This window comes from Garra rufa, chromosome 13 (assembly GCF_049309525.1).
Source record: "Garra rufa chromosome 13, GarRuf1.0, whole genome shotgun sequence".
Classification (NCBI taxonomy): domain Eukaryota; kingdom Metazoa; phylum Chordata; class Actinopteri; order Cypriniformes; family Cyprinidae; genus Garra; species Garra rufa.
This window is the reverse complement of record NC_133373.1, coordinates 11,191,339-11,210,899: the sequence shown is the minus strand read 5'-3', so window position 1 is coordinate 11,210,899 and position 19,561 is coordinate 11,191,339. Positions and strand designations below refer to the sequence as shown.

At 35.9% G+C, this 19,561-nt stretch overlaps 1 protein-coding gene across 1 annotated transcript in view; it reads left to right on the top strand.

Annotated features, from left to right (window-relative positions):
- oma1 (OMA1 zinc metallopeptidase) overlaps positions 1-17,131 on the top strand; it is a 27,590-nt gene extending 10,459 nt beyond the window's left edge. Inside the window, exons 5-7 of the mRNA XM_073816687.1 lie at positions 3,370-3,444; positions 5,373-5,522; positions 16,131-17,131. Of these exons, the coding sequence (XP_073672788.1) occupies positions 3,370-3,444; positions 5,373-5,522; positions 16,131-16,394 (489 nt within the window). The 3' untranslated portion in view covers positions 16,395-17,131. The remainder of the gene's footprint in view (positions 1-3,369; positions 3,445-5,372; positions 5,523-16,130) is intronic.
- The last annotated feature ends 2,430 nt before the right edge of the window (positions 17,132-19,561 follow it).

Below are 19,561 nucleotides of genomic sequence, written 5' to 3'. Positions count from 1 at the left end.
CATTACTCCACTTTTCAGTGTCACTTGATCTTTTAGAAATCATTCTAATATGCTGATTTATTACTTTATTTCTAACAGTTGTGCTGCTTAATATTTTTTTGGAACCTGTGATACTTTTTTCAGGATTCTTTGATGAATAAAAGAGTAAAAAAGAACAGCATTTATTTAAAATGAAAAATTTTCTAACAATATAAGTCATCAATTTAACACATCCTTAGTGAATAAAAGTTTTTAATTTCTTTCTTTCAAAAAAAAAAAAAAAAAGAAAGAATAAAAATTTACTGGCCACAAACTTTTTAATGGTATTTATATTGTTACAAAAGATTTTACAACATTGATTATAAATCAGCATATTAGAATGATTTCTGAAGAATCATGTGACACTGAAAGCTGGAGTAACGATGCAGAAAATTTTGCTTTGCATCACAGAAATAAATTACGTTTTAAAAATAAATAATGTTATTTTACATTGAAATAATATTTCAGAATATTACTGTTGTTGCTGAGTTTTGGATCAAATAAATGCAGGCTTGGTGAGCAGAAGAGAATTCTTTAAAGAACATTAACAATCTTACTGTTCAAAAACTTTTGACTGGTAGTGTACCTTTTTTTAAATAGTTTATTCAGTGGTGAAAATGGACTTCCATTGTGAACTGTGGCTGTCGAGCTTTAAAACAACAAAAAGAAATTACTTCAAAGTGTTACATATGATTTGTTTACTATATTTTATGAGCCTTTTAGGTCTTTTGAATGACGTAGCTTTGTGTGAGGACCAAACCAAAATCTTAAGTTGATTATTCATATGTAGAAGCATAGACATTTGGTAAATATCTCCAATAATTTGGAGAACCAAACCTGAAGAAATTCAAAACATATAAATGTAATTATTTAATATTTATTTATTTATTTTTAATTTCTGCAGGTTCAGTTCTCTATACTATTATGCTAAAAAAAAAAGTGTTTCAAAATATAACTTTTTTTTTTTATCAAATAAATGCAGCCTTGATGAGCATGATCCCAAACTTTTGAATGGCAGTGTATTTTTGTATTATTATGAATGTGTTTAATGTCACTTTTGATCAGTTTATTGTGTCCTTGCTGAATGTGAATTTAAAAAAAATCTTACTGGCTGATTTTATATATATATATATATATATATATATATATATATATATATATATATATATATATACAGTCGTGGCCAAAAGTTTTGAGAATGACACAAATATTAGTTTTCACAAAGTTTGCTGCTAAACTGCTTTTAGATCTTTGTTTTTGTGATGTACTGAAATATAATTGCAAGCACTTCATACGTTTCAAAGGCTTTTATGGACAATTACATGACATTTATGCAAAGAGTCAGTATTTGCAGTGTTGGCCCTTCTTTTTCAGGACCTCTGCAATTCGACTGGGCATGCTCTCAATCAACTTCTGGGCCAAATCCTGACTGATAGCAACCCATTCTTTCATAATCACTTCTTGGAGTTTGTCAGAATTAGTGGGTTTTTGTTTGTCCACCCGCCTCTTGAGGATTGACCACAAGTTTTAAGATCTGGGGAGTTTCCAGGCCATGGACCCAAAATGTCAACGTTTTGGTCCCCGAGCCACTTGGTTATCACTTTTGCCTTATGGCACGGTGCTCCATCGTGCTGGAAAATGCATTGTTCTTCACCAAACTGTTGTTGGATTGATTGAAGAAGTTGCTGTTGGAGGGTGTTTTGGTGCCATTCTTTATTCATGGCTGTGTTTTTGGGCAAAATTATGAGTGAGCCCACTCCCTTGGATGAGAAGCAACCCCACACATGAATGGTCTCAGGATGCTTTACTGTTGGCATGACACAGGACTGATGGTAGCGCTCACCTTTTCTTCTCCGGACAAGCCTTTTTCCAGATGCCCCAAACAATCGGAAAGAGGCTTCATCTGAGAATATGACTTTGCCCCAGTCCTCAGCAGTCCATTCGCCATACTTTTTGCAGAAGATCAATCTGTCCCTGATGTTCTTTTTTTGGAGAGAAGTGGCTTCTTTGCTGCCCTTCTTGACACCAGGCCATCTTCCAAAAGTCTTGGCCTCACTGTGTGTGCAGATGCGCTCACACCTGCCTGCTGCCATTCCTGAGCAAGCTCTGCACTGGTGGCACTCCGATCCCGCAGCTGAATCCTCTTTAGGAGACGATCCTGGCGCTTGCTGGACTTTCTTGGACGCCCTGAAGCCTTCTTAACTAGAATTGAGCCTCTTTCCTTGAAGTTCTTGATGATCCTATAAATTGTTGATTTAGGTGCAATCTTAGTAGCCACAATATCCTTGCCTGTGAAGCCATTTTTATGCAAGGCAATGATGGCTGCACGCGTTTCTTTGCAGGTCACCATGGTTAACAATGGAAGAACAATGATTTCAAGCATCACCCTCCTTTTAACATGTCAAGTCTGCCATTCTAACCCAATCAGCCTGACATAATGATCTGCACGACGATTACTGAAATGATCTCAGCAGGTCCTTTAATAACAGCAAAGAAATGCAGTGGAAAGTTTTTTTCGGGATTAAGTTAATTTTCATGGCAAAGACAGACTATGCAATTCATCTGATCACTCTTCATAACATTCTGGAGTATATGCAAATTGCTATTATAAAAACTTAAGCAGCAACTTATCCAATTTCCAATATTTATGTAATTCTCAAAACTTTTGGCCACGACTGTATGTTATATATTGCATTCAGTGTTGTTTGTTCAGAATTAAGCTTAAGACGTGATGGGACTCCGTTTAGGTTGGGTTGGTCCATTTAATGATGCAAACGCTCTTTAAATATTGATTCTAAAATCCCTAAAAGACCCTTTAAATGTGAATTACTATAGTCCTCTACTTGAGCTCAAAGAAACCTTCTCAAGTACTCTCTCGCCACCATTGTAAAACAATAACAATATCTCAGAGGAGATCTTATTTGGATTTCTAAGGACTTCAATTTGAGGTTAGTTAAAATTCAGCTACATTTATTTGTCTTCTAAATGGATATTGAATTTGCATTTTCTGAATCACTGTGTGGCGTGAAACAAAGGCCCACTTTCAATTTAATTGTACTGTTTTTTTATGGTGTTTTTCCTCTAAGAAACCACATACTCTCTTGCTCTCCTTATAATGTGGATATTCTCATCCCTTTCTTTCCTTGTTTTTCATCGTCTTCCCCCATTACATTTAAAATAAATTACATTTTAATGGTTGGGCTTTTTATCTCCTAGTCATTTTCTTCTCCAAATATGGTTCACTTCATTCTGTCCATCTTCTTCTGTTTACTCAATATAGTTTCTGTGTGCACTGTCAGAATAGCTCATTTAACTGCATATTCTCTCTCTCATTTTCTTTTTGTGTTGTAGTTCTTATTTGACCGACCCTTCAGTCGTAAGCTGGAGGCAGAGGCGGACCAGGTTGGCCTGCAGCTGGCTGCCAAGGTACTGCAGAATTTTTATTATTATCAGGGTTCAATTCCAAGGGAACACATTGATAAAATGTCTGCATAAAATGCACTATAAGACAGTTTCACAGTGTAAGCAGCTGTTTAATAATTTACGTTTATATATGTGTTTCATAATTTACAGCGCATGGATAAGCAGAGCAGTACTGTGTAGCATAGCTAAACGTAGACTTAAAAAGCAGTGAAGACTTGCATTGCTTCTTATGTTGCCCTTCGACTGAAAATTACAACCAAAAGCCACACATTGTGGCATCTTATCAGTAAATTATTTTTTAAGTTGTGTATTTCAAGTTGTGTTGCAGTAAAAATAGCAACAGGTAACGCCAGTAGTTCACAGAGTGCAACCATTTTGTATCTAAATAATGGTGCCCCCATAATCCAAAATATGTATAAAACGATGTAGATTTTTTAAAAATAATGTACATTTTTAATAGGTTTTCTACTAAATAATTCAGTAACAGATATAATGTGTTATATTAAGCCAAACAAGTCTTAATACCCGGGGATTCCTTTAACATCGATAAAGCAGCATTGTAGAATGTCGAAAAAAAAAATCCATGGCATCTAATGGCTTCCATGTACTTGACAAAAATTACAGTTCACTTTTGTAAGAATGGCATACTTACAGTAAATATTACACACTTTACCTTTATGTCACTCTAAATAAAAACCAATAATTATTAACTTCTTATTACTAGAAAACTGGATGAAGAACAAAATGCAGTTCTCTGCTGGGGAACCTGCTTTTTATTAGTGATTTATAGTAGCTGTGGTCTACTAAAAAGCCTCAAAGGCATCAGGGCTAAAGTGGAGAGAACAAAGACGCGGGTCTTTAGGAAGTTTTATTCATCCACAGGCATCTTCCCATTCTTTTCTCATCTTCTTATCTCTAGGAAAGCGGTGAAGACTTACATTGCTTCTCTTGTTGTCCTTTGACTGAAAATTACAACCAAAAGCCGCACAATATGGCATCATATCAATATTTAAAGTTGTTTACTGTGTTGCGATTAAAAATTGCAACAGGTAGCGCCAGTTGCTCAGCGAGTGCAACCATTTCATCTCATTAAAATAATGGCGCCCTCCATAGTGCAAAATATGTATAAAACAATGTGGATTTTTTAAATAACGTACATTTTTCATGGGTTTTCTACTGTATAATTCAGTAGGAGACATCATTTAAGTTAGATTAAGCCATACAAGACTTTAAGTCGGAAAACAGGAAATAAGAATGAAAAATAATAATAATCCATGGCATTTTAGTGCTTCCATATATACACTTGACAAAAAATACAGTTCACTTTTGAAGGCATGGCATACTTGGGAATTACACACTTCATCTGTATGTCACTCTAAATAAAAACTAGTAAGTACTTGGATAAGACAAAAATGCAATTCTGTGCTGGGGAGCCTGCTTTTTATTAGTCATTTATAGTCACAGTATCCTACCTGACGTCTAGATGGCACTGTTTCTTTACAAACTGCTTGACGGAATGGTTTCTCTGTACGTGGCAGTGCTGTGATTCACGGTGTAGTGCTCTTCCTGACAGCATGTCTCCTGATCCCATGCTTGGCATCATTATGGAGAAACAGCCAATTCCCTTCTATCTCTTATAGTAGTAATAACGGGCCGCCTGCTGCTCGTAAACGGGCCCAGATCTGGCCTGCCACAGCCGGCTCGGTGAAGGACACTGGCACGTTGCTGCGGTAACGATGCGAGGCTTGCTAGACTAGTCATGAGTCATGCTGTCCATGAGCCACCCTGCTCTCGGAGCTTTGAGCGCCTGTGGGGTTGTATGTGTGTGTGTCATCTCCCTGTTTGCTTCCTTTGATGATGGTTGAGCTTCAACATGCCTGAAAACCATCTCTGTATTTGTATTTATTGAGATTTGTGTGTGTTTCTGTCAGGCATGTGCTGATGTGAGGGCGGGTCCAGTCTTTTGGCAGCAGATGGAGATCTATGATCAGTTGAGAGGGGAACCCACCATCCCAGAGTGGCTGTCCACACACCCTTCTCACCAAAACCGTGTCAGACAGTTGGACCGCTTTGTCCCTGAGGTAAAGCACTCGAAAGCAAATACGTGCATCTTTTGATATCATTAGATAAGGCTACATGAGTGAAATCTTTCCACATAAATGCAAAATGTAACATGTACAATGCTATATACCAGCATTAAAATTCATGGTTGAGATGGTATCGGTATTTTCAAATGGTTAAAGCAATTGAACTAATGGCCTAGCATACAGTACTTGTTCATAACCTTGCTAAGCTTTCCCAGTTGCATTCCCAGTCCCAGTTCCCTGTCCTTTCTCATTATTTCCAGTTTTCTTTAAAAAAGTGGTAAACATATAGATTGCGGACTGTGGTGGACTAAACGTTTTGTTGAAAATAAAATGAAATAATCATCTTGAAAAAAAAAAAAGTACAATGATCAAATTAAAATTGAAATTGAAATAAATGCTTGTTCAAACAATATTCAATACTAAAGATTATTTAATTGATATTTAAAATCTAGTTAAATTTAACAGTAAATGTTTTTTAATGCATCATTTCATTTGAATTTAATAAAGCATTTACAGATTACTTCTCTTTATCTATTTGCCACTTGCCTTTCTTTAGCCCTTTGCCAATCGATAAAATGACAATTCATGCATTTAAAAAAATGGCATTTAAAATAGACTTACTAATGTACTATTATTGTTACTATATTTAACTTATATTTTAAACAAACAAATTAATGAAATAGACACAGAGATTTTTTAAAATGTATATTTATTTGTATTAAATATGTCTATTTTTTGTATTTTTGTGTTTGAATGAATACAATGATATTAGGGCCCTTTGAAATCTGTTTTATTTTTTCCCAAATTCTGTTTTATTTATATAAAAATATGTTTCTTCCGTTTTAATTTTTGTGAATTCTGTTTTTTTTTTCCTTTTAATTTTCCTAGACTTTGTTCATAGACTAAATTTTATTCATAAAAAAGCATGTGTAATTAATTGAAATTATGAAACTTACAATATTAAACAGCAATTTATTAAACAAAAATTAAGTTTAAATTCAGTTTTTTTCAGTTACAATTTTGTTTTCCATTAATTTTCTGGATTCCATTTTAATGGTTTCGTTAAATATAATTAATCAATCATCTCAAAATAATTGATTTTATAAAAATAATAATAATTTATTATATTTTTTTTCCCAGGAATACTGTGGTGTGTATTTACGGTTTTCTGCTAAATTCTAGTAAATCATTTTCTGGTAAATATTTATTTAAAAATAATGTTTTAATAATGATGATATTATTAGTACTGCTATTACAATAAATAGTACATTTCTGTCACATTTTCTTCAAGTTAAACCAAACTTTTATTTTGACGGGTTGCTGTAAAGACCTAGCCTGACAAGCCAGGCCCACATAAATGTAGGGTCTGGGCACTCTCCATAGACAGGGCTCAACCGTAGGGGTGGGATAAACGGTTGTCTTTCAAACTCCCTCTCCACGCAATAGGATAGCGCTACAACCAATCAGAGCTACGAAGAAGGTGACGTAGTCAGAGCGACGAAGATTTTTAACGAAAACCGGTGCAGTCTGTCAGCCAAATAATGGACATAGATTTGCACCAGACCTTTAAAAGTAAACAAAAGGATGCACAGACAAATCCAAATTACACCCTGCGGCTCGTGACGATACATTGATGTCCTAAGACACAAAACGATCAGTTTTTGCAAGAAACTGAACAGTATTTATATAATTTTTTACCTTTGATACACAGCCACGTCCTTCTGTCATGAGCACGAGTTTAGCATTCGACTCGTTACATGTGTACGCGCTCTGCCTTAGTATACGCAAACGTCGTAAGGGGAAATCAGTGAAAAGTCCCGGATGAGTTTGCGCAAGTAAACGTAATCTTTTAGCTTTAAATCGGTTTGAACAACCAGGATAAGCGCAAGTAATTACCATTTTGAATAGCCGCTATACCTACAATCTCTGTGCACTGTGTAAACAATGAGTGTTGTATACAAGCGACAGATCGCTTCCGGTGTTTGCGTATACTACGCCAGTGCGCGTTCACATGTAACGAGCCTAATGCTAAACTCGTGCTCAGGACAGATGGACGTGGCTGTTTATCAAAGGTAAAAAATGATATAAATACTGTTCAGTTTTTCACGCGTAATTCATAGAACCAGAGAATGTCTGATGGAACTTATGGTCGCAGGTCAGTCGTCATCATGTTAGGCCCGCCCACTGACTCGTGATTGGCCCAGTACATCTTGGATTTTTCGAAATCTTAAGTGAATTGAGAGTAACTAGACTGCCCTTGGAAGCAAATGTAATTTGCTGCCGCTAGGGGCACGTCTAGATTCTAGGCTAGTAAAGACCTGCAGAACATGCAGGATTCATATTAAAATGGTATTTTTGCGGTGTAATATTCACAGACACTAGTCCACATAGCGTTTTGATGTAAGTGTGAAACCTACTTTTTATTTATTCATCCAAAATTTGGCAAATTCCGTGACATTCTGAGTTATATTGTAATTTCCATTTTTCTGACCAGATTCCGTGATTCCGTCCATTTTTTCCTCATCATGGAAATCATAGGGCCCTATCATATTTCTTAATTTTATTTTTAATAGCACTCCTACTGAACAGCATTTGATTGTGTAAAAACTATTTTACCTTGACTGGGGTGCAAAAGTCTGAGACCACTCCAAAAGCTTCCATCTTGCATTTCTGCTCTAATGACAAAGAAAACAACGAAGAATGAACGTTAATTTCAGAATGTCAGTGTTTTGGTATATCTTTAATGATGGCAGCATTCAAGCAATGAACTAATGTTCTCCATGATGATTTGAGATGATCCAAAAAACATGCATTTTTAACTTTGACTGTTTAGTTAAGCCCAAGCTCTTTTTCAAGGGAGAGGTGCCTTCTGTATTTAAATTAAATCTGCAGAGTTTCCATCAGAAACTCACACCGTAGGTCTCGCAGACACGTCTGAATTCCAGACTGCACTAAAGCTAACGAGACGTCTGGAGACCTCTCTGCTCTGGAGCAAACTCAACTCTCTACACACATGCCTTAGACCACGTTCATAGTGGGAATGAACAGATAAATGCTCTTCTGCTGGAAGGGAAAACCAAACACAAAAGCCGTGAAAAGGCCTGGAGCATCCATGAATGTCAGGAAACTCAACATGCATACGGTGGAATCCTTAAATCAGTACTAGCAACCACAGGAGAAAGCCTTCATAAGTGATTGAAGCTAAATAATTCACCATGTGAGCCGTTATGCGGCACATCACGATATATAATGCACTGCATGAAATGCATGACTGTGATTTGTTGGAGTATGAATTGAGTTCCATCAAGATTTTATGCTTGATTCTGAACAAACACAATTTCCTCTCACAAAATACCAACGTTCTTGATGGCAATTTGAAAATTGGATTGTGGAAGTGTTTATAGTCCAGGTGTCACCTGCGCTAGTTTGCTGTGAATCCACTTGCCCAGCATAAATTATTAACAGTTTAGATGTAAATATGACCCACTTCTTCTTGTAAATGAGATTTCCTTATGATGAAGTTATGTAATAATCCTGTGGTGGATTCAAGATAATCGTTTTACAATTTAAGGCCATGTCCTGAAGGAAATATTGACTTGATTTTCTGTTTAGAGCCTCACTGTTGGTGTGAAAGTACAACTTGTTCCTGCTGTTGTTGCTGCGCTGCAGTCGCAGGCCTGAAGTTTTTTTTGTTCTTTGTTTGTTGCTTTGTCCAAATCCATGGTAAATTCCACTCCCTTACTTTAAAGGGTTCATTTGATGCCCATTTTCCACAAGTTGATATGATTCTTTTGGGTCTTAATGAGATATCTATAACATACTTTGGTTAAAATTTCTCAATGGTAGTGTAAAAAACACTCTTTTTACCTTGTCAAAATCAGCCTTTTTTAGAGCAAGCTATTCTGTTGCCTGTTCCTTTAAATGCTAATGAGCTCTGCTCGCCCCGCCCCTCTCTGCCAACGGATGACGAGCCGTAATGTTTACTTTAGCTGCGTTTAGCTGCAAAACACAAACTGCCATTAATGTTCAAACAACATGTAAAAGTGAGTTTTGCATCCAATGACTTTGTTGGTGTCAGTCAGTACCATCGTAGTGTTAGTGCCGCTGTAGTTAGGTAATGCAGGATGAGAAGTCTAGCTTCATGTGTTCCGTTGGTTTTACTTCTAGAACTAAATATGGTCAGATCGACACTTGTGACTTGGATGCATTGCAGGAAATCTTTCCATTCTCATGTGAGAACAATTAATCCAAAACAAATATGGAAATAAATTATTAAAACAACTGTAACAATAATAATTACACTACCATTTGGGGTTGTTTAGATTTTTTTATTTATTTTAAATAAAAGCAGCCTTGTTCAAGTTTATTAGATCAAAAATACAGTAAAACGTGTGAGATATTGTGAAATATTATTACAATTTACAATAACCGCTTTCTATTTGAATATATCTTAAAATGTAATTTATTCCTGTGATGCAAAGCTGAATTTTCAGAAGTCATTACTTCAGTCTTCTATGGAAGCCAGTTTTTTTTCTCACAATTGCAAGTTTATATCTCACAATTCTGACGTTTTTCTCGCATAAACTTGCATTTGTGAGTTAGCCTATAAAGTCAGAATTGTGAGATATAAACTCGCAATTGTAAGTTATAAAGTCTGAATTTTGAGATATAAACTCATAATTCAGATTTTTCTCAGAATTGTGAGTTTATATCTCGCAATTGTGACTTTTTCTCAGAATTGCGAGTTTATATCACAATTCTGATTTTATAACAGGCAATTGTGAGTTATTAATTCAGAATTGTGAGATATTAACTCCTGTAATAGCGACTTTTTATCTCACAGTTCTGACATTTTTTCATAATTTTCATTTCACAAGTTTTCATCCTGCAATTCTGACTTTTTTCTCAGAATTGTAAGATATAAACTCACAATTGTGAGTTATAAAGTCAGAATTTTGAGACATAAACTTGCAATTCTAAGAAATTAGGTCAGAATTGCCTGATTATAAACTCGCAATTGTCAATTAAAAAGTTAGAATTGTGAGATAACTCGCAATTATGTTAGAAAGTCAGAATTGTGAGATATAAACTCGCAATTCTGAGAGATAAAGTCAGAATTGTGTATTGAATTGTGAGTTTATATCTTGCAATTGTGACCTTTTTTCTCAGAATTACGAGTTTATATCACAATTCTGACTTTATAACAGCCAATTGTGAGTTATTAATTCAGAATAGTGAGATATAAACTCGCAGTTCTGAGAACATAGTCTTTTTTTTACCCTCAAAATTGAACTATAACTCACAATTGCGAGTTTATATCTCACAGTTCTGAGAAAAAAGTCAGAATTGTGAGTTTATATCATAATTCTGACTTTATAACTCAATTGTGAGTTTACATCAAGTTTAAAAAGAGTTTTAAAAGTCGCAATAACCTTTTTTTTATTCAGTGGCGGAAACGGGCTTCCATAGTTTTCAATGTCACATGATCCTTCAGAAATCATTCTGATATGCTCATTTACTGTCACTTTTGATCAATTTAACCTATTCTTGCTGAATAAAAGTAATAATTGTAAAAAGTAATAGTAACAATTATAAATCGGGTTCTAGATAATAATTTTTATAAAAAATAACCTGTATGTGTCATACAAAAGAGATGTTGGTTGGTCTCAGTGATATTTTTGTGGGCTAGGAACACATGTTCCTGTGTCGGTGTGTGCTGGATGTGTGTAAGTGTAGTGTTTATGTAAGTATCTTGTGATGTTAGGCAGCAGATGGAAAATTATAAATCGATTTCACGCTTTAAGAGCCCTCGAAAAAAAAAAGATTAGGCACTGGTAAAACATCTATTATAAAATGATGAAATATTTGCTACTTGCAAAAACCTTCCTACAGAATTGACAGTTACACCTGTCAACAGAGAAAGCCAGGTGGTGTAGTTACTACATCTACCAGCAGGGGCTAACTGGATGATGCTAACCAGCCAACCCTTGACCACCTGCTTTAAACAAAGAGCTCAGGTTAACATACTGTTTATAGAGTGAACCGTAGACTGTAGAGCAATGTGGACAGCCATCTACAGGAACATGCTCTCTCCCCGTCACGCACCAGTGGCTCCACAAAATGGCTGTCTAATATACGATGCAAAGCTGCGACGGAAGGATGCCTGAATGTATGAATTTTAGTGGCATGCAGGGGCCTTACTTAACCTTGAGCTTGAACTCTTAACAGTCCTGCTTGCATACTCGCACACTTCAAACACAGAAGGAGCAGATGGCCAGGACTCTAATTGTCCATCAACTGTAATGCGTGTGTATTTCTGTTGAGTGGAAGCTATTACTTACTCCTTCGGGAAGTTACTTTAAAACGCCCTCCATCTCTCTCTGTTCTCACCCTCTTTAACCTGAGCCAATGGAGACTCGTCCAACGCGTGCCCGCTAATGAGAATTACCATAGAGAAGTGTGTGTGTGGACTCCCCTTAGTCTCCTGATGCTGTATACATGAATATAAGCAGATTTTGTAGAAGTAGTCTTTTTATAAGAGTGACTGTTTGAGTTATCTGATGAAGTTCATAGTTCACTATCAACTGTATATGCTAGTGTATTTATAAAGCAATCCTCAATTATTTATTTACAAAAATATATATGAAATGGGAACTAATATTTATATATTTTTTATATTTGCTGCCATATGGCATGCGAAAGTTTGGGAACCCCTTGAGGAATCTGAAAATGTGAATAATTTTAACAAAATAAGAGAGATCATACAAAATACATGTTATTTTTTTTATTTAGTACTGTCTTGAGTAAGATATTTTACATAAAAGATGTTTATGTATATAAAATAGCTGAAATTATTAAAATAACCTAAATAAAGTTTTTACTATGTGTGGTTACCTGTATGATCTACTACTGTTGTTTTGTTTTGTGATGGTTGTTCATGAGTTAAACTAAGCACTGTTCTTCAGAAAAATCCTCCAGGTCCTGCAGATTCTTCAGTTTTCTACCAGCTTTTGCATATTTGAACCCTTTCCAGCAGTGACTGAGGACAATTGAGGGACTGAAACACAACTATTAAAAAAAGGTTCAAACATTCACTGATGCTCCAGAAGGAAACACGATGCATTAAGAGTCAGGGGTGAAAACTTTTTGAATTTGAATATCAAGGTAAATTGTACTCAGTTTGTCTTCTGGGAAACATGCAAGTATGTTCTGTTGCATCCGAAGGGCTGATATTTCAGCAAAATATAAAAAAATTGGACATCTTCATCTTGTTCAAAAGTTTTAACCCCCTGGCTCTTAATGCATCGTGTTTGCTTTTGGAGCATCAGTGAATGTTTGAACCTTTTTTTTTTTTTTTTTAAATAGTTGTTTAATAGTATTTGAGTCCCTCAATTATCCTCAGTGAGAAAAGATGGATCTTAAAATCAAACAGTCACTGCTGGAAAGGGTTCAAATATGCAAAAGATGCTGGAAAACTGAAGAATCTGCAGGACCTGGAGGATTTTTCTGAAGAACAGTGTTCAGTCGTAGATCACACAGTATTAAGAATCAAGGGTTCCCAAACATTTAAAGTCTTATGGACTGTATGTAAACATCTTTTTTGTAAAATATCTTACTCAGGAAAAATATCTTCTGTTTTGTTAAAATGATTTACATTTTCACAGATTCTGCAAGGGGCTCCCAAACTTTTGCATGCCACTGTAAACATTGTATTAATTTCTATATATATTATATATATATTTATACATTTAGATTTATAATTCAACCTAGTTTTATCCTTTACTGTATTTTTTTTAGGGGAAAATAATAGGTAATTTATGAACAAACAAAAAAATCAATAGAAGTGGAACAAAAATGTTATAATAAAATTTTCAGAAACTTATTTTTAACTTCACAGCACCAAGTAAACTAGATATACATTAACAGAACTGTTTTGTTTTTTTATTTGTAAAATCAATAATTGTTGTTTTTCAAAAATGCATCTGCTTTTTTAAAAGTGTTCTGTCTCACATTGGTTGTAAGTATGCAATTGATGTGTCCCTCCTCTTAATAATCTTTGTTCCAGCCACTCTTTCATCAAGTGTCATTTGTTTTGTAGAGTTTCCCTAATGGCCTGATTCTCAAACATTGCGGTGTTGTTTTAAACTGCCCGTCTTCCTGGTTTGAGTGAGTATTTAGCAGCTTGGCCTGATCTGTTTTCCCTGGGGCACATGGTTCAGAATAATAATTTAACTAGAAAAATACTTTGCGTTAAGTGTCTTTTGTGCTGGTGCTGGTTGCTGGTGTTTTTGAAACACATTATTGATCCAGTGTTCTGAGGGCTGTTACTCCATCACACATAATGGAGGTCAAAGGTCATAGTTCAGAGGTCACAGACAAAACATAGTAGGGGCCGGGGTTTTGTCAAATCAGTCTTTGTAAAAGAGTCTGGATGTCTTTAATGTATTCCTGGTCTATGCTCATCCATCCGTCCATCCATTCAATAACTACTCCAAACCATTTTGATCACTATTTCTATAACTCCATCAATTCATTTGTATGTTACAGTTCATCCAAATTTGATATCACTATTCAGTGTATGCATCCATCCCTTTTTATATTATTTTTTATTTTAATTATCTATCTTTTTTTTTGTTTTATAATTTTTCCAATCCATCCAGGTTTCATATCACTATTTACACCAATCTGGCATCCATCCATTTAGATTTCATATCATTACTCCATCCATCCAACCATCCATCCAAAGTCATATCACTATTTTTATCAATCAATCCAGATTTCATATCATTATTTCCATCTAACGTCCATATAGATTTCATGTCACTGTTTCCATCCACCCAGTTTTCATATCACTATTTCCATCCATCTATTTATCCAGATTTTATATCACTAGTTTCATCTATCCATCTGTCTAGATTTCATATTTCCATCCATTATCTGTGTAGATTATGTCCCTGTTTCCATCCATCCATCCAGTTTTCATAACACTATTTTTATCCATCCTTCTTGATTTAATATCACTTTTCCATCTATCCATTCAGAGTTCATGTCACTAGTTTCATCCATCCATCCATCCATTAATCCAGATTTCATATTTCCATCCATTATCCATGTAGATTTGTCACTGTCAATCAATCCATTCGTCCATCCAGATTTCACATCAGCATTTCTGTCCATCCATTCAGATTTCATGTTTCTATTCATTATCAATGTAGATTTGTCACTGTTTCCATCCATCCATCCATCCATCCATCCATCCATCCATCCATCCATCCATCCATCCATCCATCCATCCATCCATCCATCCATCCATCCATCCATCCATCCATCCATCCATCCATCCATCCATCCATCCATCCATCCATCCATCCATCCATCCATCCATCCATCCATCCATCCATCCATCCATCCATCCATCCATCCATCCATCCATCCATCCATCCATCCATCATGTCACTATTACTGTTCATCCATCCTTCATGTCACTATTTCTATTCCATCCATTCATATCACTATTTCCAGATTTCATATCAGTATTTCCATCCGTCCATCCATCCAGACTTCATATCACTGTTTTATTCATCCAAATTTCATGTCAGTATTCCCTTTTCATTCCATTCATCATCAATCCATCATCCAGATTTCATATCTCTATTTCCGTCCACCATCCATGTCTTTTCATGTCATTATTATCCATGTAGATTTGTCAGTTTCCATTCATTCATCTATCCATCCAGATTTCATATCACTATTTCCAGATTTCATATCAGTATTTCCATCTGTCCATTCTTACCGTTCTATCAAATTTCATGTCAATATTTCCATTTCATCTATTCATATCACTATTTCTATCCATCATGCATCCAGATTTCATATCACTATTTCCATTAAATCAAATTTCATGTCAGTATTTCATTTCCTTTCCAGTTATCATCAATCCATCTAGATTTTATATCACCATTTTTATCTATTCATCCAGATTTCATATCACTATTTCCATTTATCCAAATTTCATGTCAATATTTCCATTCCATCCATTTATCTATCCATCCATCCAGATTTCATGTCACTAGTTTCATCCATTCATCAATCCAGATTTTAAATTCCATCCATTATCCATGTAGATTTGTCAGTTTCCATTCATTTATCTATCCATCCAGATTTCATATTACTATTTCCAGATTTCATATCACTATTTCCGTTCATCTAAATTTCATGTCAATATTTCCATTCCATTCATTCATCACTATTTACATCCATCCATCCAGATTTCATATCACTATGTCCAGATTTCATATCAGTATTTTCATCCATCCAGATTTCATATCACTAGTTTCATCCATCTATCCAAATTTCATATCACTATTTCCAGATTTCATATCACTGTTTCCATCCGTCATCCATGTAGATTTCCATGTCCAAATTTCATGTCACTGTATCTATCCATCCATCCATCCATCCATCCATGTCACTATTTCCATCCATCTATCCTTAAAAAGCAGTGTCACCTGGGTAGAGATGAAGAGATGGAAGGTTCATAGGTCAAAGGTCAAAGCTTAAATCAATCTGCATTAATCTGTGTCATTCTCTGTGTTGTTACAGGCTTTGGAGCTCCGCGCAAGCTGCGACTGTCCTGCCCTCCCCAAAGCTGACCCCCGTGTCGTTTTCCACGAGGCTGTTAAATTGCTTCTGGACAATGCCAAAAAACAAGAAATGATTGCAGAAGAAGGAAAGAATGAGAAACAGAGAGCTAAAGTCATGTTGCCGCTCCCTCAATCCCCTCCTGTCCTGACTCCAGGGTCTCAGCCTCAGCTGGGAGGAGTGCTGGCCACATCCGCTCTGCCACAAACTCTGCTTAGTAAATGAGACTTGATGAAACATGACTGACAGGGACAAATTCAAGCTTTCCTTTTCACTTCTCTTTTTCCAGTCTGGTAGCTCTGAACAAGGCATGAGAGGATTGTGGGAGAGAAGCAGACAGTTTTTTTGATCCATTTGATTAGCTGTCACTTTGATACCTACGTCAGTTAGTCTGTAAGATGATTTGAGTGGGAGTATGTAGATCATTTGTGTGAGATGCTTGAGTTTATGCCTCTCCTTCAAGCATCCATGGCAGTGCGGTCATGTTAATAATGGAGCAATTGTAAATGGGCTTTTGATTGGTTTTAATGATGTTATTAGCATAAGAACCCTATGAAGCTGAATGCATTATGATGTACAGTACATTATTAATCAAACATCTGACTCTGCTTTAATGTCCCCTATAGGTTCCAGGCTGCAATGTAACGATGCTGCATCGCATCTAATGTCACTGTGTTTGAAGCTGTGCGGAGCTTTGGACACTACATTATTTAGAAGATTTATCAGTGGGCAGCTGACGCTATATGAGCCCAACACTTGCGTTCTTGGCAAGTGTTGAGTTTGTTTTAAATGATTTCTGTATGAATACTCTGAATGTAAAGAATGTATGACTGCGATTAAGCACAAGATAAATTAATTTACGTCTAGGTTCTCCAGCATTTTTCTTTAAAGTTGTGGCTATTCCACAAAAGGTTCTTTATAGTGGAAAATGGTTCTTTAGATGATTAAAAAGTTCACTAAAATGTTCAACTGTTGACTTAAAGGGGCTTTGGGGAACCAAAACAGTTCTATGGAATCATTGCCAGAAATATGGAAGCCTGTTTCTGCCACTGAATTTATTTATTTTTTTTAATGTTAATAACAGTGTAGTAAAGATCTCAAAATGATTTCTCAGAATTGGAACTTTGAGTTTATGTCTCGCAATTCTGACTATAACTTGTAGTTGCTGAAAAATGTCTGAATTGCGAGATGTACACAAACAAAGTCAGAATTATATTATATAAACTTGCAATTGTCAGTTAGTCACAAGACTTTTTTTCTCTGAATTGTGATATAGACTCACAATTGTGAGTTATAAAGTCAGATTTTGAGGGGAAAAAAGACTGTTCTGACTCACAATTCTGACTTAACTCACAATTGCATGTTAGAGTCTCACAATTCTGAGTGATACAAACTCACAATTGCGAGAAATCAAGGCAGAATTATGATATAAACTTGCAATTGTGAATTATAGTCACAGTTCTGACTTTTTTCTCAGAATTGCATGATAACACAATTGCGAGTAAAACATTTTAGAATTGTGATATAAACTTGCAACTGTGAATTATAAAGTCAGATTTTGAGGGGGGAAAAGAGTGATATGCTCTCAGAATTGGCATATGTAAACTCGCAATTGCGAGAAAAGTCAAGATTATGAGATAAACTTACAATTGTGAGTTATAAAGTCACAATTCTGGCTTCTTTTTTTTAAAGACTGATGACTTAACTCGCAATTGCATGTTATAGAGTCTCGCAATTCTGAGTGATATAAACTCACAATTGCGGGAAATAAAGTCAGAATTCTGACTTTTTTCCTCAATTCGGACTTTTTCTCAGAATTGTGATATAAACTCGTAATTGCAAGTTATAAAGTATGATTTTGAAGGAGAAAAAAGACTTGTATGTTCTCAAAATTGCTAATTTGTATCTCGCAATTCTGAAAAAAAATTGGAATTGTGAGATAAAAAAAGTCGCAATTACCTTTAAAAAAAAATGGTGCAAACAGGCTTGCATACAAAAACCCTCTTTTGAAACCCTAACAACGTACCATACTGCAGACTTCAGTTCCAGCCCTGATCCAACACACTTGCCTGTAATTATGAAGTAACCCTGAACACCTTGATTGGAGTTGGAGCTGAAATCTGTAGTTCTCCATTATGTGACTTTCTCAGTGTGCAAATTGAGTATTTAACAAGAATAAGGGAATTTAGGAACTGAATGGACCAAATCTGAGAGCTTGCAGCGGATTATGGAGGACACCTCCCCTGAAACACCACCAGAATCTACTTTTCAAGAGGTTTTTTGACTTGGACCTGAAGTTCAGATCACCATCAAAAGCATCACAGTGGATCTTAATGGTAAGGCTACTTTTTTAGTTCTAACCTATTTGTAATAGATGATTTTTGGGTATGTTGTACCATTATCTGATTTACGTGATTTCTTTAGTGAATAGGTCATGCAAATAAATGTCATTATCAGTGGGAGCTATCCATTCCTAGCAAATTTTCCTATGCTGTTTGTGTGCCTTAATCATCTTCAGTCATCTTTATCTGATTTTACAGGTAGGATTCAAACTATTTCATTTGTACTTACTTTCAAAGGCAGAGCATAAAACATCCAAGCAAGCAGACATAAAGCCAGCCAATCTGCTGCTGGTGCTTCCTCCCCTAGAGGCCACTTTGTATAGAGTGATGTGCCAGTAAAGTGCAACATGTTTCTGTCTGTCAGACAAATGTGACGCCGCACTCTGGGTCTCTAACGAGGGAAAATGGAAGAGGAGAAAATCACCACATCAGAAGAGAAGAGTGATGCATTTGCTCTTACTGGGCGGATTTTTGAGCAGATGGCTGTATTTGTCCTCTCATCCACCCACCAGCCATATCCATACTGACTGAGGAAGACCTCTCGCAGAGATGCCACATTGGTGTTGATGGCTTTCTGTACATGTCTACATTTTATCGACTTTGGGCTGGTTGTAGTTCATTTCCACAGTAGAAGAACCACTGAGGCCACACATAGAGTTGGTGAGTTTGCCAGGATAAATGGTGCAGGTCATGCACCATAGAAGTGTATCCCAAATGTTCCATCTTTTTCACAGGTAACAACATTTGTTAGGGGTTCAAGAGCATAGCACTTAGGTCCTTTTGTAATAGTCAGAATGGCATTCTTCACATAAAAGTGATTGAGCAGACCAAACCATAAGTTGTAGAGACTTGAAACTTGGAGGGATTGTAGTACTCACACCCTCTACAATGTCACCAAGGCTCACCCCCATTCGACCTGACGGTGGCGCTACAGCGATAAAGTATCTTTGGAATCTTTGCATCAAATAAACTAGTCCTAGGTTTTTCACCTGATCAGAACCAAACCAGTGCAGAAATATTAATAATTATCAAAAAGAAGTTAAACTTTCA